General features: G+C 43.3%; 1 protein-coding gene across 3 annotated transcripts in view; it reads right to left on the bottom strand.

Annotated features, from left to right (window-relative positions):
• Nucleotides 1–1,639: 1,639 nt before the first annotated feature.
• Nucleotides 1,640–25,587, bottom strand: part of MOCOS (molybdenum cofactor sulfurase) — a 55,881-nt gene continuing 31,933 nt past the window's right edge. For all 3 annotated transcript variants that reach the window (XM_060613635.3, XM_060613640.3, XM_060613639.3), the window contains 6 exons: nucleotides 19,886–19,964; nucleotides 18,509–18,630; nucleotides 12,769–12,874; nucleotides 8,765–8,903; nucleotides 3,699–3,803; nucleotides 1,640–1,828 (listed from right to left, as the gene is read on the bottom strand). In XM_060613635.3, coding sequence (XP_060469618.3) covers nucleotides 1,676–1,828; nucleotides 3,699–3,803; nucleotides 8,765–8,903; nucleotides 12,769–12,874; nucleotides 18,509–18,630; nucleotides 19,886–19,964 — 704 coding nt within the window. In that variant the 3' untranslated portion in view covers nucleotides 1,640–1,675. The remainder of the gene's footprint in view (nucleotides 1,829–3,698; nucleotides 3,804–8,764; nucleotides 8,904–12,768; nucleotides 12,875–18,508; nucleotides 18,631–19,885; nucleotides 19,965–25,587) is intronic.

Below are 25,587 nucleotides of genomic sequence, written 5' to 3'. Positions count from 1 at the left end.
GGAAGGAGAAGCAGGACACTGGCTTTAGGAAGACACTGTGGGCAGTGGTGGGCAGGGGTTTGGGGAAGAGGTGATTGCACTCATGAACAATCCAGGTGGGAGGTGCTGAGGGCCTTAGCAAGGACCTGGGGCTCCCATGCGGACTCCATGCTTCAGGACTTGAGCAGAGCGGACGTAGGAGGACGTCATGCTTGCTCCATATGGCTATATATGACAGGACGAGACCCATGCCGGACGTCATGGGGAGGCAGAGACAAGCTCAATACAGGGAGGAGCTTTTCAACAATTCAGAGGGATAGGTAGCTTCATTAGAGAGAGAGCTTTCCGTCACTGGACGTATTCAACTGGAGGCTGCAGGAGCAGGGTCAGAGGTGGTAGGGAAGGGACCCCTGAACCTCCAAAGTTCCTCTCTGAACTGGGATTTGGAGACTGGGTGGCTCGTGGGCTGACATGGCCCGGTGGGCTTGTCGAGGGAGCATGATTGCTCAGAGAGCACCGCAGTCACTGAGTGTGGCCTCGGGCTCATGAGCACCCCCCAGAACATCAACCCAACGCGGGAGAGGAGGAGTGAGCCGGAATAGGAAGGAAGGAGGGGGAGGTTGCCAGCTTGTGCCTTTGCTCAACACATAAATATCCTGGTCAAATCTCCCCCAAAGAACGTGACCACAACTCATAAGCCCGCCTCCTCTATGTCCACGAGAGGAAAGGGGCACATTCTCATTCCCTCAAGATCACCGGACACAAGCTCCCACCCTCATTATAGAGGGATTGACAAGCACTAGAGATTCTTTCTAAAGACAAAGTAACCATGTGGGAAAATGGCAAAATGGAGCTTCAGCATTCCCAGGGAGCATCGTAAAGATCTCACCTAATTACTTCCAGTTATGGAAAGAAAGAAGTCACTGGGATAAAAGGTACAGCATAGGGAATATAGTTGATGGTACTGTAATACCTTTTTACAGTGACGGGTGTTAGCTACACTTGTAGTAAGCATAGTATAACATGTAGATATAGTGAATCCCTATGCTGTACACCTGAAACTAACACTGTGTGTCAACTACACTTAAATTTAAAAAGATAGTGATGGGGCACCTGGGTGGCTCAGTCAGCTGAGCTTCCCACTTCACCCCAGGTCATGATCTCGTGGTTCATGAGTTCGAGCCCCGCGTCAGGCTCTGTGCTAACAGCTCAGAGCCTGGAGCCTGCTTCAGCTTCTGTGTCTTCCTGTCTCTGTCCCTACCCTGCTCATGCTCTGTCTCTCTCTCTCAATAATAAATAAATGTTAAAAAAAAATTTTTTTAATAGTGATAGAATAGAAAGAATTATAACTGGAAAAAAAAACCTCACCTAATTAAAATTATCATACTTCAAAAAAGAAATAATAAAATAAAATAAAATAAAATAAAATAAAATAAAATAAAATAAAATAATCCTACTTCAAACGCATATGGGAACCTTGCTGGGTGCAGCACAGCTGTGGAAAGCACAGAGGGCCCAAAACTGCCCTCGTGAGCTTGGCCAGTGCACACGTGGAGAGTGGAAGTTAGAGGCGGCCAACGAGAGTTCCCCTACCCCCCGAAGAGAACTCTCCTTGTTCTATTGAGCCATGTGCCAGCGTGAATTACAGCAGACATAGGTGTAAAAGAGAAATTTTAATTTACACTGAAAATACTTTTTAGGAGATAACATCCTGATGTTTCGTGGAAGCAGGTAGCTCATGGTGTTCTGTGTTTTCTTTCAACACAGGGAGCACCTGAGATCCTACAGACAGGAAAGCTGGGGAAGAAAAATCCAAAGATGTATGCATCAGGTACACTCCAAAGTTCACCTGTGAACAAGACAGCGGCAACAACAAGCCAGATTATTTTAGCAGTTGAAATAATTTTATAAATAATAATGATCAACTAAAATCAAGTCAGATCTTTAAAGACAGGTACTAGGATGTAGTGGGAAACAAGAATCCCAATTTCAGACAAAGATTGTCATGTATAATGTTCTTTCCCGACAGTCCCCCCCACCCCACACCTGTTTTTCTCCTTCCTATATACCCTGAGCTTCTGGTAGGAGGGCTTGCGTCCTGCTCTCCGCTTCTGACCACGACCAGGCCAATTTCTGCTCTGTTCCCTGATGTAAAAACTATTTTGTGAAAGTAACAGCAAAATTCTGCATTTTCTTTGAGGTGATTTTGTTGTTGTTGTTGTGATGTAGGTTAAGTTCTCCAAAGTCTCTAGAACAGAAATGGGAGGCCCAAAATAAAGAGCTGTGTGAGTCTACTCAGAGTTTGCCATCAATGCGAGTGAGTCAGTAAGAACTCCCTGGAGCATGTGATACACTCCCAGATCTGTTCATTCCTGTGATAACATCAGCTGGGTGCCCCCAAGTTCCACGACCCAGGCTAGGGGCTGAGGCCAAATTAATTCCTTAAGATGTGTGCACATGCGGGAGAAGGGTACACAGGAACTTTCTGTACTCTCTTTGCAATTTATCCGTGAATCTAAAATTATTCCAAAATGTTTTTTAAAAAATGAAAGGTGTGTGCACAAGAGAGTTACAGTGGTTCTCAGAAGTACAGTGATTTCCTTCCGTGCATCATAGTATTTGTGCACACCCATCCCCTGTCCTCTGGCAACCTGCATGGCACAGATTCAAGGTCCTCACACCCTCAGGTGACACGGCCTGCCTCAGCTGAGGGAACGGACATGTTGACAAAACACTCAAGTGAAGATCATATCTACCCCGTGTCTGCAGGGAGACTGTGGCAATTAAATACTGTGAAACGAAACCCTGGTTTGGAGAAACATGGGAACCGATGTGGAACATTTTACCATGAGTTTACCTTCTAATTTATTATTAGAGAGATATTGAATATTTATGTTAATTCAGTTAATTTTCAAGAAATGTTCCATGCAACCTTGATTGCTTACCTGACTTCCTAGAACTCCTTGCAAACAAAACCAGAAAGCCCTAGCCTGGACATAAATCTTCCTAAAGAATCAGTCAGTTAGAAATTCAGTTTCTATAACCTGGAATCCACAAAAACCACACCTAGTCATTCTAACCTTCAAGAAGATGATTTACAGCCTTCTCAGAGTGAAATTTACTGAATCTGCCTATGCAATTACTCTATTCACCAAAGGGCATTTTACTCTCATGAGACACCTGTGGTGAAGAAAATAATGATCGAGACAATAAAATTACTTGGCTTATTTACTTATTTCTTATTTAAACCCTGTATCTCTTCAACAAAATTTGAGAGCATCAAAAATACACATAAGACCCCCAAAAAGTAAGAAAATGAATGGAAAAGAAACCTAAGATGGTGCCATGGATGAGATCAGAACCTTAATGGTAGCCGATCAGCCTCAGAATGTCTCCTCACTTCTCAAACTTACACACCGTTATTACTCAGAACTACAGTTTGGGTGTAGATAACAAGCCAGGATCTTAAAATAGGATCTTAGGGGCACCTGGGTGGTTCAGTCAGTTATGTGTCTAACTTGGTTTGGGCTCAAGTGATGATCTCACTGTTTCATGAATTTGAGCCCCGCCAAAGGCTCTGCTTGGGATTCTCTTCCCCTCTCTCTCTCTCTCTCTCTCTCTCTCTCTGCCCTTCCCCCCCCAAAAAAAAAATAAATAAATAAACTTAAAAAACAAAACAGGATCTTAAAACAGGTGTCACAGTTTGCAATCATGCTTACTTTTCTCGTACGACTCTCAGAAAGCTTTTGGAAAACATTTTGGTTTCGCTGCCCAGTTTGCTGGTTGATGCAAATCATCTGGCATCTGTGACAAGGACCTAAAACCTAGAGGGGGTGAGAAGGGAAAAGACAGCGTTGCCGTGAAAGTGGCCAGACGCTCCTGCTAGTGCAGGGAGGAATCTGGGTCCAGGAGGACTGGTTGTCAGAGGTGTTCTCTGGGCCCACTCACACAGCAATGCTCACTACTCTGCTCTGACTGCTAGGAGCCAGAAAGCAGCCGCTCCTCACACAGTCCTGGGGGATCATCCATGTTTGTTCATCAACTGAAAGACTGCTGCTTCCAGGCTTTGTAGACGAAGAAAAGAGTTGTTGTGAATCTCAGATGGTTATCAGAGAATCTTGGAGATCCTCCCAGGAAGAAAAGAACTAAGTGGTTGGAGGATAAACTAGGAGAAGATAAACACCCACGGGCCCAGCACTGACTCGTCAGAAAGAACCTTACTGTGTCCGTGTCCTTTGGCCCAGAAACTTCGCTACTAGGAATTTCACTCAAGAAAAGAACCCCAAGTACAAACACAGGTTCCTGTACAATCTTTCTCATGTTGTTTGTGATCGGGGAAACCTGAGAGCATCTTAAACATCAAATAGTAGAGAACAATGGCTACGCTACAGGTATATGAATATATCGTGCAGGTATTAAAATTAATCTATAAAGGGTTTTAAATGGTAAATATTTATTTTTATAAGTGAAATAAGCAGGAAAGAAAATTACATGTGTATTCACACATACACACACACACACACACACACACACACACACACAGCTTCTTAACAAGGGTCATCCTGTTGGTCTGCCACGAGCAAGACTTGCTCTGTAGCGAGAAAAATCTCCCACAAATGTTAACACAAAACAAGAAAGCATGCAGCTTAGCAGTGACGAGACGCTGCTTTTGTTGCACCTATAAAAAGGGCGAAGGGACTTGATTTTCACATTTGCTCCTCTGCTCACTTGGGGGCAAACACCAAGTACACACTGAAACTAGAAACGGCTAAATCTGGATGTGTCTTGGCCTATTCCTAACACTCGCCTTCTGGCTGGTGGACCCTAAACCAGTGGAAATACAACCTCAAGGTAGCACCAAAGTTAAGGCTCCCAGGCCTCCGCCAGCAGCTGGGCTGTGCTGTACAGGGCTCTGCCCGGCACTCGCCTTGACACTGAGCAGACGTATGACCTCTCCAGGCCTCATTGCCTCACTCAGCCCCTTCGCTTGATTTGGTGAGGATTCCAGACACTATTTCTAGGATGCCACGCCCAGGATTCTCGTGCACGAGAATGTCTGAGGTGGAAGAAGACTGCCTCAAGATAGAACACTAAGCCCTCCAAGAGCAAGTACAGAACACGCTACCTCCTCTGCCTAGAAAACTATGATTCCCAGGCCAGGCTCCCTCTGGCCCTGCAGAGCTATGTCCCACAGAATGGACGTCCCACAGAACGGACGTCCACCAGCCCTGGGCCTGGGCCCCAGCTGCCACCTGACAGATAGCACTTCATGTAAAACTCCTGTCGCTTTGGCCAAAAGGCTCTCTTAAAAGTTTCTCAAGCTGGCTGAGGGAAAAATATTTTCCAGACACTTTTTTCAAACACCAAGGCGAAGAAATCAATTTTCTTAAAACATCATCATTTTTTAAGCATTTTTCTCTAGCCCTCTCATCCATTGGCATTTAAAAAAAATTGTTTACTAGTATACATGTTCTTTGAAAAATAACTCAAACTATACAGAGCAGCTTTAAGAGTTAAAAAAAAAAAAGCACTCAGGGTGCCTGGGTGACTCAGTCAGTTAAGCGTCTGACCTAGGCTCAGGTCACAGTCTCGCGGTTCGTGAATTCAAACCCTGAGTTAGTCTCTGTGCTGACAGCTCAGAGCCTGGAGCCTGCTTTGGATTCTGTGTCTCCCTCTCTCTGCCCCTCCCCACTTGCGCTCTGCCCCCCCCCCCCAAAGTAAATAAACATTTAAAAAAGGTTTAAAGAGAAAGCACTCAGCAGCGGCCTCCCTCACTGTCCTGAGAGGCAAGTGCTGCTGATGTGGCTATAGATCCCTCCAGACTGCAGCTCGGAGCTGGACACAACCACACATGCACCCGTGCAACACACTCCCAGGGCTCTCAGAGGCCGCGGGGTGTCTTCCCTGATTTCATTACTCCACAATACACACTGGGCGCCCTCCATGTCTATACACAGAGACCACCTACCTCATCCTTGGGCTTGAGATTTTCATGATGGCCTGGCATTCCTGTGGGGTGATGTTCTATGAAGCCAAGTTCTACTAGCCGGTTTCTAATTCTTAGCTGTTAATAATTTTGCAGTGAAGGTCTTAATCCACATAACCCTATTTGCTGTTTAAAACTTGGGGGGAGGGGGTTTGATCTCTCTAAACGAGATTATAAAGCCACCGGGTATAAAAGTTTTTATGATTTGATGATACCCAGTGAAAAATGACTTTCTAAAAGAGATGTGCTAAGTCTTTTTGCATTGTAACAGCCTCAGCCTGAGTATTATCATCGGCAAGCATCTTTTAAGCATTTAGTTTTTGCAAGGCATAGTACTAACTATAGTTTACACTTTTTAGTGCCTGCACAGGACTACACTGTATGAATATAGCATAATTTATTTAAACAATCTCCCTTTTATGGATATTTCTGACGGCCTCCAAGTTTTCATATTTCATGTTTTGGTTTGGGGGCTCCTGGTTTGCAAACTTTTTTTTTTAACATTTATTTTTGAGAGACAGAACAAGACAGAGCACGAGTGGGGGAGGGGCAGAGAGAGGCGGGGGACACAATCTGAAGCAGCCCAGGCTCTAAGCTGTCAGCACAGAGCCTGACGCGGGGCTCAAACTCATGGGCTGTGAGATCATGACCTGAGCCAAAGTCGGAAGCCTAACCAACTGAGCCACCCAGGTGCCCCTCAATTTTTCATCTTTCTAAAAGCATTACAATAAATAAACTTGTAATAGAACTCTGCATACTTGTACAGGTGTATTTTATGGACTAGATTTCTATAAGTGAGATAATTAGGCCAAAGGGCAGGCATATTTTAACTTTTACTAATGAATGTTTATTAAGAACACTGATCTAAAGAAAACAAAGCATTGGGACGCCAGGGTGGCTCAGTCAGTTAAGCGGCCGACTTCAGCTCAGGTCATGATCTCGCGGTCCGTGAGTTTGAGCCCCACGTTGGGCTCTGTGCTGACAGCTCAGAGACTGGAGACTGTTTCAGATTCTGTGTGTGTCTCTCTCTCTCTGCCCCTCTCCTCCTCGTGCTCTGTCTCTCTCTCTCTCTCAAAAATAAATATTTTTAAATTTTTTAATAAAAATTAAGGAGAGCAGAACATCTCAGAAAAATTTCTTAAAGAATCTTACTTGTATTTATGGCCCCAGGTAGCTGACAAACTGCAGATGCTATTGTTGCCAAGTGACAACAGTGTCAGAATTGTCTGACAGTGACAATAAGCTCATTCTAGTTCCTTCTCTCTCCTCTCCCTTTCTTCCTTTTCTTCTTCCTCCTTCTCTCCATTTATCAAACAACAGGTATTAATACCTACTCTGCATCAGGCAGGATACTTAAGAGCAAGTGTTTTAAAGACACAGCAGGGACAGAGAAACAGGAAATGAGGAAGAGAAGAGTAAGTCAGATGTAGGGGTGAGGAGGAACAGCAGGAGGGCTGGTGCCAGAGAGAGGCCTGTGGGCGGCAATGTCTGGGAGAAAAGAGATTGTTTTTTCAAGGAAGAAAAGCTGCCAGGATAAGAGGAGGTTTGGGGACGTAAGTGGATAAAAAAAATTCTTTGGGACTTCTTCATGCCGTGAAATTTAAGTGCCCTCCACAACCCTAGACCTCCACCATTCTTCCAGGAAGATTTAAATGACTGCCTGCTGCTTTTCCGGATACCACAGTGGTGTTCCTTCCAAGTGCAGAGCCAGGACACAAGATAGCCCCAAGGTAGATGGTGTATACCAAGATTAATAATATTACTATTAAGATAATATCATCCCCCACTAAAGTACCAAGGACATTCTGTGCAGATGACCCATCCTTCTGTCCCTAGCTATTCCTTATCTTTCCTGTCCATTCATTCTCTCGATGGTTATTGAGCACTGACTCTGGGCCAAGACTGTTCTGGGCCCTAGAGGTACAGCTGAACAAAACATACTAGTCCCCACCCTCGTGTGCTCTGAAGGAATAAGCAGGTGCTATGCTTAAGAGTCTGACCTTCCCAAGGAGGTGCCATCTGAGTGGAGACCCTGAAGTGGCTGCAGGAAGAACACGCCAAGCAGAAGGGACACGCTGAGACAGGAAGCTTGGCGTGTTTAGGAAATGTAGAGAAGGATGGTGTGGCAGGCAACGGGAGGGCTAGAGAGGTCAGGGGGATCAGGTCTCAGGAGCCCTGTTGTCTCCAAGGAAGAATGTAGGTTTTAGCCTAAGGCTTTCTCACATTTTTTCAAGCCCACAGCACTGTTTGGGGGGCCCGGAGCCTGGGGAGAGAGGGCAGGGGGCAGCTTCACCTCTCTGACTGTAAGCTCCTCCACAAAGGCCAGCAAGGCAGGAAGCCAGGGTGTGGGAAGAAGGTAGAGTGGTGGCCACGGACACTGAGGGACCACTAGACATCTGGGTCCTCCTCCACCAGCACCAGACATCAGGAAAGTGCAACAGGTTCCAGGAGGAGAATGTTCCCATAGACACAAGCATTCTAAGAAAACACAGTTTAAGCCCAAACATAATTATGAGATGGAGGCGGCACTGAGCCCTGACCACCTGTAGGAACACCTTCTCTCTGTCCCACAGGCAACTGACTGCTGCCACCCTCGTAGGGAATAAGAGATGGATCCTTCCAAGGGGAGTCCCAGAATGCAGATGTCACAAACCCCCCAGCTGAGGCTTTGCGGGTCAGAGTCAAAGACAGACAGGGGATTCCCACCTGCCACCGGCCAGGCCACCATCCTGGCCACAGACGGAGGTCAGTCTCCATCGGCAACCCTTGAGGGAGGATAACTGAACATCCCCGACTCACCTGGAAATGCAAGGAACCGACTGAAATCTCATCCCACGTCTCTTCTTCAAAAGGGCTTGTTCCACTGGTAATAATATTGGCACGGAAACGTGAGATGAGTTCTTTCATCGGGAATAATTCCTCCTTTCCATTCTCATCACTGTTTAAGACATGCCAAAAGGGGGGTAGTGGGAAGAGCAGACAATGGAGGCGCAATTATTCAACATTTCTAGCCCTTGATGCCTGACTTCATCAACTGTTCTCAGGCCCGAGCCTAGATGATCAGAACCAGCTTCTACCACAAGTGTTAAGACCAGCAGACACGCATCCGTTAGGCAGACCTTGATGGTGTTCCATGGGAGATGATCCCATCTCCATGGACAGGCCCACAAGAGGCAGTGCAAAGAGTAAGTAGATCTTAGCTGAAGAGACAAAGGACTCTGGAAACCAAGGGAACAGGAGTCAAATGAACAAACTTCTACGAAAAGACCAGTTCTGCGTCGCGAGTCTGGACAAGGCGCTTAAGGAGTGTCAACAGGCTTAACTGCCAAGGACCTAAGATGTTCCAAGAGCTCCTACTTTGTTTTTGGATATGAGAATGCCATAAAGCAACAATGAGTACATATGGGAGGTTTCAGTATTGATTTCCCACAGAGAACAGACTGGTGGTTACCAGAGGCAGGGGAGGGAGCGGGCAAAATGGGTGAAGGGGGCCAAAAGGCACAAACTTCCAGTTATACAATAAATACATCATGGGGATATAACGTGCAGGGCGATGACCATAGTCGTTAATACCGTACTGCATATTTGAAAGTTGCTAAGAGAGTACATCTTATAAGTTCTCATCACACGAAAAAAAAATTTGTAACTATATAGGGTGACAGATGTTAACCAGACTTATTGTAGTGATTGTTTCTCACTATGTACAAATAACGAATCATGCTATTGTACACCTGAAACTAATATAATGTTGTATGTCAACTTTATCTCCATAAAAACAAATTTACTTCCTAACTTCTGTACTATTTGCAGTTTTAATGAGCATTCACTATTTTTGTAATTCTTGTTTAAGATTTTGGTTTATGGCCATGAGGTCCCATAAAATGGCTCTCTGCACCTCCGTGCACCAAAGGGAAAAAGAACAAAAAATAAAGCATCTGAGGGGCACCTGGGTGGCTCAGTCAGCTGAGCGTCTGACTTCGGCTCAGGTCATGATCTCTCAGTTTGTGAGTTCGAGCCCCACGTCAGGCTCTTATGCTGACCACTCGGAGCCTGGAGCCTGCTTTGGATTCTGTGTCTCCTTCTCTCCCTGCCCCTCTTCCACTTGTGCTCTGTCTCTCTCTGTCTCTCAAAAATAAATAAATGTAAAAAAAAATTTTTTTAAATAAAGCATCTGAAAACGTCAACAAAAGAACACATTGTGTGATCCCGTTATATTGGGTTCAAGAACAAGCAAAATGATCGATGATAAAAGGAGTCAGAATAGTGGTGATCTTCTGTTGGACTGACAGGGCATACGAAGAAGGTTTCTGGCATACTAGAAATGTTCTCTAATTGGTCTGGGCAGTGGTACATGGGTGTGTGTGTGTATATATATATATATATATATATATATATATATATGTAAAAATTAATTGAGATATGTACTTACAATTTTTGTGCTTTGTTGTGCTTCAACAAAGAAAAATTTTTTTAAGTTGGGGGATGGGGTAGTCCCAAAGTACACCCGGAATTTTCCCTGGAAACAGAGCTGAAAAGCCCTGGTGGAGGACAAGGCTGTAATATCCCAATCCCCTTCCAGCAGGGGCTGGTGAGTGCAAAGCCGGGACCAGGATAACCAAGTCTAGTTTCAGCACTACGTGCAACTCCCATAAGCAATGAGAACTACAGTTTCTTCATCTGAAATGAGAGGGCTAGCACTTTCCAGTCCTAAAATCCTTGGATTCTGGATTTAGCCTCCAAGTTACAAACATTCCCTTTGTGTTTTGTAAAAGGGAAAGTTTTATGTTCAAAAGATACCATGGTCATCATCAGGGAAATACACACCAAAACCACAATGAGATACCACCTCACACCTGTCAGAAGGACTAACATTAACAACTCCGGCAACAACAGATGTTGGCGAGGATGCAGAGAAAGAGGATCTATTTTGCACCGCTGGTGGGAATGTAAGCTGGTGGAACCACTCGGGAAAACAGTATGGAGATTCCTCAAAAAATTAAAAATAGAACTACCCTACAACCCAGCAATTGCACTACTAGGTATTTATCCAAGGGATACAGTTGTGTTGTTTTGAAGGGACACATGCACCCCAACGTTTCTAGCAGCTCTTTTGACAAGAGCCAAAGTGTGGAAAGAGCCCAAATGTCCATCAACAGATGAATGGACAAAGAAGATGTGGTGTATGTATACACACACACACACACACACACACACACACACACACACACAATGGAGTATTACTCAGCAATCAAAAAGAATAAAATCTTCCCATTTGCAACGATGTGGATGGACTAGAGGGTATTATGCTAAGCGAAATTAGTCAGAGAAACACAAATATCATATGATTCCACTCCTGTGGAATTTAAGATACAAAACAGATGAACATAAGGGAAGGGAAGCAAAAATAATATAAAAACAGGGAGGGGGACAAAACGTAAGAGACTCTTAAATATAGAGAACACACTGAGGGTTGCTGGAGGGGTTGTGGGTGGGGGTTGGGCTAAATGGGTGAAGGGGCATTAAGGAGGACACTTGTTGGGATGAGCACTGGGTGCTCTATGTAGGGGATGAATCAGGGGATTCTACTCCTGAAACCGTTATTGCACTACATGCTAACTAACTTGGATATAAATTTTTTAAAAAAAGATATGATCAGCATATGCATTATAGAGTCCATCAAATTTGAAAGTAGAACAGAGATACAGCAACCACAGCCCCCAGCGACCCTCCCAGGCACGAGGCACAGGCTGGTCCACTTAACCTGTCACACCCACTGCCTGCTTGTCAGCCCTGCGCTCAGACACCCAGTAGGAAACACGGTCCCCTCCTGGTAGGAACCAGGATTGCAGCAAGCCGGTCTCCACTTCCTATTTTTTCCACACAAAGAACCCTAGAAAACCACTGACCTGCTCTCTCCAGGTCACTCTGTCACTTGATGCCGGGATAGCTCAGTGAACACCCAGGGACCATGAAGCTGCACCATACTTCTATACCCAAGGAGAGCGAGCGAGGCCATGGCCAGGGAACTCTGTTGCACGTTTTTGCCAACGACTACAAACAGCAATCACTACAAACAGCCCATCTTTGTCATTTTTATTAAGCTACCTTTGTACGTGTTTCTGAGTGTGCACACATGTGCCCAAGACCACAAGGCACGTAAGAGTCACAGGATCCCTGGCTCACGGTGACGGGCGTGTGCACACCTCTCCTGGCCTGTGGGCTAGGAATAAGCAGACTGACACAGCTGTCACATAACAGTGGGGCCATTTTTTGCCCTAATTGTCTGATTCCCTTGGGACTTCAATTTCCTCTAACTACAACGAAGTGGGTTGAACTAACTCTTTCTGGAGCTGACCCGCTAATACATCAGGGCCCTTAGCAGCACCTCGGGTGGAAGTGAGCAGCCAGTGCTCTCGGTTCTATCTGCTGATACAAACATATAATATCTACAGTTATAACTTTAAAAGCTTTCATAACCACCCTTTTCACTCAAAATGATTGTGGAAATAGGGCAAGGCTCCTAGGGAACAGGGGGCGGTGGGAGGATGGGCAATGAAACTGGGTCAAGTTCAATTCCATTAAAGCAAGTGCTAAGAAATGGAATGATTAAAAATGAGAGTTGGGGTTCGCTAAACATCATGAAGTCATCAAGAGAGACGTGGGAGCTGGACCCAAAGGGCTTTGTAACTTCTCGGGGCCTCAGTCTCTTGTCTGCACTCCACGACTCCCCAGGCAGGTGCAAGGCTCACCCTCAGAGTCAAGTGGTTACACCTGCCTGCTATTCCCAAGGCAAAGGATCTTACCTGGCATTTAATTGCTGCTGAAGCTCCAAAACACTGGGTCTATTTATCAGCAAATATTGTGCTTCATTCACCAGAGAAAGGGTGGCTGTTGAACCAGCAGATTGATCTAAAAGTGATGGGGTATTTTTAAAAGAAGTTGCTAAATACACACACACACACACACACACACACATGCACACACACACATAATGTACATATATATATATGTACATTTTATATATATATATATAAATTACTCATCCATAAAAAAGAATGAAATCTTGCCATTTGTGACAACATGGGTAGACCCTGAGGGCAGTATACTAAATGAAGTAAGTCGGACAGAAATGCCATATGATCTCACTTATATGTGGAATCCAAAACAAACAAACAAAACAAGCTCATAGACACAGAGAACAGACTGGTGGTGAACAGAGGCAGGGGGTGGGGGTGGGCAGGATGGATACGGGATGGAGTCAAAAGATACAAGCTTCAGTTATGAAATAAATACATCACGAGGAGGTAATGTACACCGTGGTGACTATACTTAATAACATTGTACTGCATATTTGAAAGTTGCTAAGAGAATAAATCTTAAAAATTCTCATCACAAGAAAAAAAATTTAACTGTGTATGGTGACAGATGTTAACCAGATTTATTGTGGTGGCCATTTCTCAATACATACAAATACCAAATCGTTATGCTGTACATCTGAAACTAATATAGTGTTATATGTCACGTATACCTCAATAAAAAAGTTTAAATAAATTAAAAAGAAGAATTGCTTTCTCGGCATGCAAACGAATCCTGCTTCCATTGGCTTGCGTTTTTAAAAAGGAGAGACGATTTCTATAAGGGAAAAAAAAATGGTGGCCTGGAAATAATAAAAATGTTCTAAGCATTGCTTAAACCTCTCAGAAATAGAAAATGAGCTGTTAATAATCTGGAAAAATAATAATAATAAAATGCCCAAGCGAAATTGTCCCCAGCAAAGAAGACCGGGAGGCAACATTTAGAGAAGGAGAAGTGAGAGGGAGGCAGGGATAGGGAGCTTCCCCAAGATGGTGGAAAGCGGGACCTTGATGAGAGCCACAGGCCCAGGAAGGTCTGAGTCCGGTCAGGGAAAGCTGTCTTTTGTCCTTAGGCAAGTGTGTGATATTGACTTCAGAAATAACTAATACAAGTTTTAAAACTACTAGAAGGGGAAAAAGCCAGCGAAAGAAAATATCAAGCGTGCCCAGAACTGCTAGCACTTTCTGTCAGACCATTCGTTGGGAGGCCGTTGCTGTCTTCACGGGAGATGTTGAGAAAAAGTGTCAGCTGGGCCAAAGCCCAGCGAGCTGTCTCCGAACCAAATGTGTGGAACCCAGCACACACAAGAATGGATACTTTTAAGACAATTGCTTTTCAGATCCTCTACTTCCAAATGTTCTTTTTGCTAAAATGGTTCTGTCAGAGGAGGGAGGTGGAATCCCGGCCCCCTCCGCAAAGGCCCTTTTTGCACTTCCCAGAAGAAAGGCTCGCCTCTCCTAAAGCACATTGCCATGGAGGCTAAAACTCCAGGGTGGAAAACAAAAGCCCCATTCAAAGCCCTGGGGTCTGTGCTGAGAAAATACAAGCCTCTAAAGCTTGGGTGAATGAGCCTCCCCTAGGTCAGATGGGTTCCCATTCCTCACTATACACAAAACTGCCCAACCTAATTAAGTGGCCACATGACAGATGATTAAGTCATCATAATGTTAGATCCCTGTGCTTTGGTCATGTGCCTCAGAAGAAAGGTTTGAGTGACAGTGCATTAACCAAATTCCTTCAGTCCCCAGCTCTGTAATGACTTAAATAGGGTTCTCCAGAAAAGAATCAGTGCTGAGCATGGGCTATTCTGGGCACAGGTGACATTCATTCATGGATACGGGAATGAATGGCGGGGGTGGGGCGGTGGGGGAGGGTTCAGGCATCTCAGTAAGAGATTCCTTTTCAACAATGTTTTCTCTTTCTGTTCATTAACTATTTTTCAAAATGTACAATATACTTCTGTTGCTTTGATAAACTGTGTACCATTAAAGAGGGACTCAACCAAAAAGATCTCCTAACACTTAGACTCGTGATCACTGTAAACTTGGAAAATGTGTATACATTTCAATTTATATATAATTGTGGCTTCACATAAATATGGTAGAGTGAACAAGAAAAGATTTTCAAGCATACAATATATAACACTAAGATAAAATTCCGTCAAGGGAGTGGAATGGAAGTATAAGTCGAAGAAGGGAAAGGAAAGAAAGAAAATTCCTGACCATCAAAAGACAGTTTGTCCTTACATATACTTTAATGAATATTCTTGAAAATCAAACCACTAAATATTGAAATTCCACTGGCCAATTTGGATGACAGTGTAAATAACGTAGCTTTAAAAAGGTTCCTCTCAGGTGTACCAACCTAAAATTATTCAAAGACCAGTGGCCTAGACCGTCAGGGACGTCTCCACCATAAAAGGCATCCTCAAAGTATAATGTTCTCAAGCTGACGCTCCCTGACACTGCATCATGCAGGGGACAGACCTTTCCGCACCTACCTTTGCCTCACCCAGGTCCCCACCTCCCACGAGAACAGTCACTGCCACTTCCTGCCTGGCCCCTGTGCTTCTCTCACCTCCCTCTCTGAAGCAGCCTCCACATCGCACCAAGAGTATCTTTCTAACACGTGTGGCATCACGAAACTCCTCAGCTTAGAGTTTGCAATGAATGCCCCAACCACAAGGTAGCACTTACTGACTCCTCAAGCCAAGCATTCATCCTTTCTCCCCAGCTCCCCCCCATGGCTCCCCTCCCACCTTCAACCCTCCTAAACACCTCTCTGGGCCCATGAAATGCCAAGGCCTGCCATACTGCTCCCGACTAACCTTCCCACCTCTCTCTGCCTAGAAAACTCCTGCTCTCATGTTAAGACGCAGTGCCAAAGTCATCTCCTCCCTGAAGCCCTCCGTGACTCACTCCCTGTGTAGAAGATACCTCCCCCCACCAACCCATGCCCTTTGCATAGACCTTTATTGTCACCTTTATGTTAGTGTCACTGTGTACTGGTAGGTCGTTGCCTCTAAACTTAGATCTTGGAGGACCACAGCCGTTGCTTCATAATCTCAGCCAGCATCCTAAAGACCCAGCTGAGCCCCAAGTAGACAGCAGGCACCAGGAACCATTGGGCCTTATTCTATCAACTCATTTAGATGGTGGCCCTGGTCCCGTCGAGCCCCACTCCTTGCATGTCCCTACTCGGAGTGCCCATCTCTCTCTCCCCTTTCATCACGTCTCTAAGCTTACCCACTCCCAAACACCATCAGCTCACCCCCTCAGTAAGAGCAGCATACATTTATTCCCGTTCTCCATCACATAGCAACTCAAATTCTTGCACAACTTATGACATGACAAACTGTCAACACTTCTAAAATGTGCAAGTATTTTACATCCGTTGAATTCTCTATCATATGTATTCAGGGATTCATGGGTTCATCTGTGCAGGTCACTAGATCCAGTCACTGGTCCCCATACTGTCACAATGTTACTCAGATTTACAAGCCAGTCTCTCTGGGAGCTAATCACTAAGCCAGGTCATCCTTACACAAATCAGTAATGTGGCAGTGACCCCTTCATTCATTCATCTAGTATTTACTGAGCAACTACTATGTGCCAGACGCTGTTCTGAGCACAGCGGATGCAGCACTGAACAAAGTGCACAAAAATCCCCATCCTCCCAGGGCTTAAAATCTATCACAGTCTAATAAACAGAATAACTGAGTGAAATGCATGGCCTATCAGATGCGAAAAGCACCCCACAGAAAATAAAACAGGGAACGAACCACAGAGGTTCAGGTGGGGGCTCTGGTCCTGAGGAGAGCAGTCAAGCCGGCTTCCCTGAGAAGCTGGCACTTGAGCAGACACCTGAAAGCGATCTCTTCTTCCCATGTGGTACTGTTAACTTCCAAGTACAGTAAAACCTTGGATTGCGAGAAATTTGTTCTCTGAGTGTTCCGCAAGATGAGCAAACCTCTCTCTCTCTCTCTCTCACTGTGGGATTGTGGGTGATCATGTCCCATGCTTGGATGGTCAGTCTCAAGCTGCAGTGTTTGGCAGAAATCAGTGATTTTTCAGAATGTGGGAAGGTGCCCACAGCTGGCACTAGCGTATTTTTTTGTCACTTCAAAGCACCTATGGACAGTCCTTTGCTTTTCCATACAAGAGGAAGCTTAGAAATGTTTTGCTTCATTTAGGTCAGGCTGCCTGCAGATATAGACCTTTTCCTCTGCTGCCTTATTGCCAGTAACATTAAACATAGTACCTGACAAGAGTTCATTAATACTGTACTGTAGGGGCACCTGGGTGGCTCAGTCGGTTAAGCGTCCAACTTCAGCTCAGGTCACGATCTCACAGCTCGTGAGTTCAAGCCCCATGTCAGGCTCTGTGCTGACAGCTCAGAGCCTGGAGCCTGCTTTGGATTCTGTGTCTCTCTCTCTCTCTCTGCTCCTCCCCCACTCAGGCTCTCTCTCTCTCTCCTTCAAAAATAAATAAACGTTTAAAAAAAATTTTTAAATACTGTACTGTAGTCAACATCTGTTAGTGACAATGAAAGTTGTCCTATATAATAACCCTCCTCTCTTGTCTCCCTCACACCAGTCACAAAGGTTTTTAAAGGTAAGTACAGATTAATTTTTCTTTATATTTTGTATTTACTTTATTATTTTGTATCATATCACTGTACTGTAATCATTTTTATATGAATATTTTTGGGTCGTGGAACAAATCATCTGAGTTTCCATTATTTCACGGGGAAATTCACTTTGCTATAAAAGTGCTTTGGATTACAAACCTGTTTCCAGAACGAATTATGCTTGCAAACCAAGGTTCTACTGTACTTTCTTCTCTGCTCTCCCTTCAGCTCACAACAGCTACGGCAGGAAAAACCACCAGCATTTTTATAAGTCGAAGGCATTGAAGTCTACACCTGTCTGGGCACCAAGAGGCTCCGCATTGGCCAAGTTCTCAGGCATGTGGTGACAGAGCCAAGACCAGCAACCAGGTTTTCTCGTTCCCACATACAAACTGAGGACATAGCAAGCTACCAATGTTTGTTTGTTTGTTTGTTTGTTTGTTTGTTTTCAGGGAGAGACAGAGCATGAGCAGAGGAGGGGCAGAGAGAGAGGGAGACACAGAATCCAAAGCAGGCTCCAGGTTCTGAGCTGTCAGCACAGAGCCCAATGCAGGGCTCGAACTCACAGACTGTGAGATCATGACCTGAGCCCAAGTCGGATGCTTAACCGACTGAGCCACCCAGGCGCCACCAAGCTACCAGTGTTTTTATATAACCCAATGAAATTGTGCTTCTAAACACGACAGACTGAGACAGAGCACTTGTCAGAGGCGAAACAGCTGGGTGGAACCCCACCTCTACCTCCTCAGGGTCATCCTAGAGACCACACGTGGGTCCTGTGGACCACCCTGCTTTCTGCACAAGAGCAAGTCATCCTGGGAATTCACTTCAGGGGCTGACTTTTTCTTCAATGTTTATTTTTATTTTTGAGAGAGAGGAAGAGAGAGAGAGAAGAAAGGGAGGGGCAGAGAAAGCGGGACAGAGGATCTGAAGCAGGCTCTGCCCTGACAGCAGCGAGCCCGATGTGGGGCTCGAACTCATAAATCATGGGCTGATTTTGATGTATGCAAGAGTAAACCCAAGTTCCTGTCCCCTAAGAACCAACCAGAAATGTGATACCTTTGACCCGCTTCTTTGCACTTCTTTGAAAGTTTGAACTTTGTTTGAGCAACTGACATGGATGGCCAAAAAATCTTGACAACCAGCTTGAAATTTTTTCTCCACAATTATAAGTATTTACCCTGGGGGAAAAAAGGGGAGGGGTGGTGAATGTTCTATAGTATTCCTTTAAGTAATAATATAAATAGCAAAAATATTTTCAATTGTAAGATATAATACAATACAATACAATATAATACTAAATGTAATGTAAATACAATATTGGGCCCCAGAGAGAAGGGAGCACTCGGGAAGCTGCAGGCGAATACCCAAAGCACAGGAAGACCCAAGGTCCGGTGCTCATGCGAAGCCTTCAGATCAGATAAGAAGCTTTGGAAGTTCCTCTTAAAAGACCTTGTTTATGTCCATTATAGCCACTGAATACCACAAAGCTTAGAATTTGAGAGCTTCCAGAGCAATATTTTGCTTTAAGAAGCCCTTGAACCCCAGACATACGTTCTGGGTTTTTACTACACACCAGCGAATCTTTTCCCTCATGGCCAGACCACATGGAATAATAGGTTTGGTCTGTGGAAAGAACACTATGCCTCTCAGTTACCAGTATAAGTGCATTCAATGATCCAGTTTTTTAATATTTTAATATTAGAGACTTTTAAAGTATAATTTAAAGAATTTAATTTTTTTACTTAAAATTTTTTTTTAATTTCTTAAATTTTTAAGTAGGCTCTATGTTGGGCATGGAGAACAACACGGGGCTTGACCCTGAGATCAAGACCTGAGCTGAGATCAAGAGCCAGACGCTCAACCGACTGAGCCACCCAGGAGCCCCAAGAATTTAAATTTTTAAAAATTATTCTAAAATCTACCCATCACCAGAATCCACAATGCAAAATTACTAATAACCTACATTGGGATTACAAGATAGACATGTCCTTAATTTTTCCTGGATCAAATAGCTGCCTGTCTGTATGTAGAAAGGGAAGAGTAGAATGAAACCTCATTTAGTTTCACATTCTCTTCGATGCTTTGAGAGATCGCACTGAAGTCTGTTTTCATTCATCTGAGCACTGATGGATCTGAGAAGAGACCTAACTACCTCTTTATTAACCAGAAAACAGCATTCCTCTCAAATGTACAACCAGGAATGCACCTTGTAAATAACAGCAGGTATCCCTAAATGGCTAGGGAACATGCTTGGTAGGTTTGAACAACAGCAGGGGCAGTGTGGTCAGCATGGAGTTCATGAGGGGAAAGAGGCAGCAGACTGGATGGGAGGGGGCGGTGCACCTGAGGGCAGATCTACAGGGCATTGCTCTCTTCCCCCTCTGTACCACCCTGCAGATGGACCTGAGATTTTTACCTATGGCAGAGTCTCACCTGTCCGCACAGACCTTGCTTTGGCAAATCTGAGTCCGTTCACCATTTTCCTCAAGAGGCACCGCTATAGGCTCCATCCCTAATGAACAAAGGTTAGAGACAGATTTACCATCACGCAAAAAGAACAACAATATAAGTGTAAGTCCATTATCACAAAGTATACAAGAATTGTCATGACCCTGGAAATTGATTGCATCAAATAATTGGCCAGGTCTTGGAAATCTCTTTGTAACACAGAGATTCTCTTTAGCATGGTCATCACCAACAATAGCCTGTACACCAAACAGCCTTCTTACGGAAGACCCTGCACTCAGGCAGTCACATCCACCGCAGTCACATCCACCACAGTCACATCCACATATGTATATTTATATAACACTATAAATCCCTTAGAAGATTTCTCTACCTCTGGGTGACTCCACATACTAAAGCCATTGTTTTCCCTTACATCCTTTAGAAATAGGCAGGCATGAAGATTCATTCTGTAAAGATATCAGCATGGAGCGGTATTTCTCAACAGCTCCTGGGAGTCAGCATCCAATTGGATTCCTGCGCCAATCATTGTTATCATGATGGATAGATAGACAGGTAGACAGACAGACAGAAATAAAACTGTTACTATGTTAGTGGGGTTGGGAAGCTTTTTAAAAAATTAGTTACATGTATCATATGTATGAAGGAGTATAGAGCATATGTATGTAACAGTTTAAAGAATAATAGTTAACACTCATGTACCCATTAGTCATCTAAAGTGGTATCCATTCTTTAATAAAATCAGAGTGAGATACGTGGATGAAATGAGAGGAAACTAGCCCAATGCCATTAAGGTGTGAAAGACCTTTGGTAAAGGCTGAAACTGCCAGGCCCTCTGTCACTCTGCACTCCTTGTCCTCCATGAGACATTAAGAGTATAGGGAAAGGCAGGAAGCCAAGGCACCTGAGCAGAATGTGTGGTGGCCCCTATTCTGTGGACACTCGAAGAAGGAGCTCCTCCTGTGTGACTCACCTGTGCCCTCTAGCCCTCTCAGCATGGCTGCCAGTCACACCGCTCACACTGTCCCTCAGGCAAGCTCATGTCATGCTCGCCTGCATCCCTGCCCCTCTTGGTCCTTCTTCATCACACAGAGCACAACACAACACAGCAAACTGGTGCATCACAAGCTTCAGATCATGCCTGCTGCTCAGGCCCCATCCATCACAACAGGGCTTTCACCACGACAAAGACAGAGATGCAACGATTTGAGTATCTAGAATTCCATAGGGAACTACGTCCCCTGCTTGTCTGCACCTTACACATGCACAGCCAGTTCCACACTCCTGGCCCTGTGTGGGGAAAGCCAGAAGAACTAACCCAGAATGCTCAAAAATTTCAGAGAAGGAATGTGTTGTGCTGAGTAATTATAGATGCTGTCATGTCAAAAGAGTATGGATGGGAGAAGGATATGGTGGAGGTATGCACGCACAGGGGAGAGCAGTACAGCAAGCTTGGAGCATTGGTTATGAGGAAGTAACCACAGCAGTGGGGACAATGTGGACAGTTGCACACCCTGGACAGCCAATGGCAGGTCTGTGCTCAGCCTCTTTGTATCCTTACCCAAGGCTCTAAATAAATCACACAGGGTCTTTGGCCTTCAGCTGCCTTCTAAAGGTCATTGCAGGCCTCTGGTTAAGACCACAAAGTCTGGAAGCCATCCATGAATTGAACTCAAGGGCCCCCAACAAAGTTCATGGCAAATGAGTTCATTATGTACTAAGCCCTATGCTCAGATCAGAGATACTGAGAAATAAAAAAGCCTGACCTCTGGATGCCTAAAATCTTTGGGAGTGACAAATCACACACATGAAACCATTAAAATGTCTTGTTTTACTATTTATTATTTACTTTGTCCTGTCATGCATTGCCAGAGGATGCCCTTACTCCACCCACAATACAGGAGTCCCCTGAAAGTGAGCAGAGTATCTGATACATGGTGAGAGGGGGTACAACACCACCTCACAAAGTGCTGCTGATTTGGAGGGGAAGATATTGGGTATTTGTTTTCTTTCTTTCTCCCATTCTTTACATTCTGGGACAAACCCTACTTAGTCATGATATATATTTTTATGCTTCAGAGAATAGAAAGGAAGAGAAGCAATCTACTCAATTATTTTTGTAAGTTAATATCCTGGGTACCTAAACTTAAATAAGAAAAGCACAGTAAGAGAAGATGATGTATCAATCTCACTAATAAATAGGCAGAAAAAAAATACTAAACACAGTATGAGCAAACCAAATCCATCAATGTATCAAAAGATCATTGTCAAGTAGTGTTTTTCCCCCCAAGAGTCCAAGGATAATTTACTACTGGACAATCTACTAGTGTAAGACATCACACTGATAGACTATAGGAAAAAAAATATGATGACCAACAGATGCAGAAAAAGCATTCAATAAGAATTGACTACTAGTCATCATTTGGCTAAATAAGAAAGGAACTACTTTAGCCTGGTAAAGCAAATCTACCAAAAACCTACAGTAAGCATCATTCTTATTTTTGAAACTTTGAAGCCATTCTATTCAAATCAGTAATAAAGAAGGATATCTTCCATCACTGCTCCACCATTATATAAGAAGGCCTAGCCAAAGCAATAAGGTAAGAAAAAGAAAGAAGATAAATAAAAATTAGAAAGATATGATACTACCATTATTAGAAGACAATATACCTATTTACACAGAATATGCAAGAAAATCTTCAGACCAACTAATAAAACTAATAAGAATTCAGAAAAAGTACTGGGTAAAACATTAACATACAAAAATCAATAGTGTTTCTATATGCATTGATAGCCATTAAAATATTTAATAGAAAAAAGATAGTATTAAAAATATTCCAATAAACTATTACATAGCAAAAAAAGTGTAAAAGTTTCTGGAAAATATTATTAAATTTTGGAGTAATTAAAAAAGTCTTAAATGGAGAGAAACACTGTAAATAAAAGACTGGATATTATATGATGTAAGTTCTTTTGAAATTAATATATGATACTACAATCAAAATATGATTACAAATATATGACTGCAAAATATGTGATTTTGCAATAAAAATCCCAACAGGACACACCAATAAATATACAGAGATTGTCAAAGTGGATAAAAAAGCACAAGCCAATTGTATGCTGGATACAGGAAACTCACTTTAAATATAGTGATATAGGCAGATTAAGAGTAAAAGAGCTAAAAGGCATCCAAATCGGCCAGGAGGAGGTCAAACTTTCACTCTTCGCAGATGACATGATAGTTTATATAGAAAACCCAAAAGATTCCACCAAAAAACTGCTAGAATTGATTCATGAATTCAGCAAAGTTGCAGGATATAAAATCAATGCACAGAAATCGGTTGCATTCCTATACACCAACAATGAAGCGACAGAAAGAAATCAAGGAATCAATCCCATTTACAGTTGCACCAAAAAACATAAAATACCTAGGAATAAATCTAACCAAAGAGGTGAAAAATCTATACACTGAACACTATAGAAAGCTTATGAAAGAAATTAAAGAAGACACAAAAAAATGGAAAAAGATTCCATGCTCCTAGATAGGAAGAACATATATTGTTAAAATGTTGATACTACCCAGTGCTCGCTTCGGCAGCACATATACTAAAAATGTTGATACTACCCAAAGCAAACTACACATTCAATGCAATCCCTATCAAAATAACACCAGCATTCTTCACAGAGCTAGAACAAATAATCCTAACATTTGTATGGAACCAGAAAAGACTTTGAATAGCCAAAGCAATCTTGAAAAAGAAAACCAAAGCAGGAGGCATCACAATCCCAGACTTCAAGCTATACTACAAAGCTGTAATCATCAAGACAGTATGGTACTGGCACAAGAACAGACACTCAGATCAATGGAACAGAATAGAGAACCCAGAAATGGACCCACAAACGTATGGCCAACTAATCTTTGACAAAGCAGGAAAGAATATCCAGTGGAATAAAGACAGTCTCTTCAGCAAGTGGTGCTGGGAAAACCGGACAGCGACATGCAGAAGAATGAACCTGGACCACTTTCTTACACCATACACAAAAATAAACTCAAAATGGATGAAAGACCTCAATGTAAGACAGGAAGCCATCAAAATCCTCGAGGAGAAAGCAGGCAAAAACCTCTGTGATCTTGGCTGCTGCAACTTCTTACCCAACACGTCTCCAGAGGCAAGGGAAACAAAAGCAAAAATGAACTACTGGGACCTCATCAAAATAAAAAGCTTCTGCAGAGCAAAGGAAACAATCAGCAAAACTAAAAGGCAACCCACAGAATAGGAGAAGACATTTGCAAACGACATATCAGATAAAGGGTTAGTATCCAAAATCTATAAAGAACTTACCAAACTCAACACCCAAAAAACAAATAATCCAGTGAAGAAATGGGCAAAAGACATGAATAGACACTTCTCCAAAGAAGACATCCAGATGGCCAACCGACACATGAAAAAATGCTCATCATCAGGGAAACACAAATCAAAACCACACTGAGATACCACCTCACACCTGTCAGAATGGCTAACATTAACAACCCAGGCAACAACAGATGTTGGTGAGGATGCAGAGAAAGAGGATCTCTTTTGCATTGTTGGTGGCAATGCAAGCTGGTGCAGACACTCTGGAAAACAGTATGGAGGTTCCTCAAAAAACTAAAAATAGAACTACCCTATGACCCAGCAATTGCACTACTAGGCATTTATCCAAGGGATACAGGACTGCTGTTTCAAAGGGACACATGCACCCCAATGTTTACAGCAGCACTATCAACAATAGCCATGGTATGGAAAGAGCCCAAATGTCCATCCATGGATGAATGGATAAAGAAGATGTGGTATATATACACAATGGAGTATTACTCGGCAATCCAAAAGAATGAAATCTTGACATTTGCAACGATGTGGATAGAACTGGAGGGTATTATGCTAAGTGAAATTAGTCAGAGAAAGACAAACATCATACGAACTCATTCATGAGGACTTCAAGAGGCAAAACAGAAGAACATAAGGAAAGGGAAACAAAAATAATATAAAAACAGGGAGACAGGGAGGGGGACAAAACAGAAGAGACTCATAAATATGGAGAACAGAGGGTTACAGGAGGGGTTGTGGGAGGGGGGATGGGCTAAATGGGTAAGGAATCGACTCCTGAAATCATTGTTTCACTATATGCTAACTAATTTGGATGTAAATTTTAAAAAATAAAAAATAAAATTAAAAAAAAAGTAAAAGAGCCATCCAGAAGGTATAAAGACAACCTACAGAATGGGAGAAAATATTTGAAAATCATAGATCTGAAAAGGGACTTCTACACAGAATATATAGAGGACTCTTACAACTCAATAATTCAAAAACAAACAAGCAAAGAATCTTAATAGATATTTTTCTGAAGAAGATATACAAATGACCCATAAACACATGAAAAGATAATCATTAAGGAAATGCAAATCAAAGCCACATACGTACCACTACACACCATTCTGATGGCTATTAAAAAACAAAAGCAACAGAAAATAATAAGTGTTGAGGACGTGGAGAAATTAAAACCATCATACATTGCTGGTGGGCATATAAAATTGTGATGCAGCCACTTTGGAAATGCTGACCACAGAGTTCCCACATGACCCAGCAATTCTACCCTTTGGTACAGACTCAGGAAAATTGAAAACA

This window comes from Panthera onca, chromosome D3 (genome assembly GCF_046562875.1).
Source record: "Panthera onca isolate mPanOnc1 chromosome D3, mPanOnc1 haplotype 2, whole genome shotgun sequence".
Classification (NCBI taxonomy): Eukaryota; Metazoa; Chordata; class Mammalia; order Carnivora; family Felidae; genus Panthera; species Panthera onca.
This window is presented reverse-complemented; position numbering and strand designations above follow the sequence as displayed.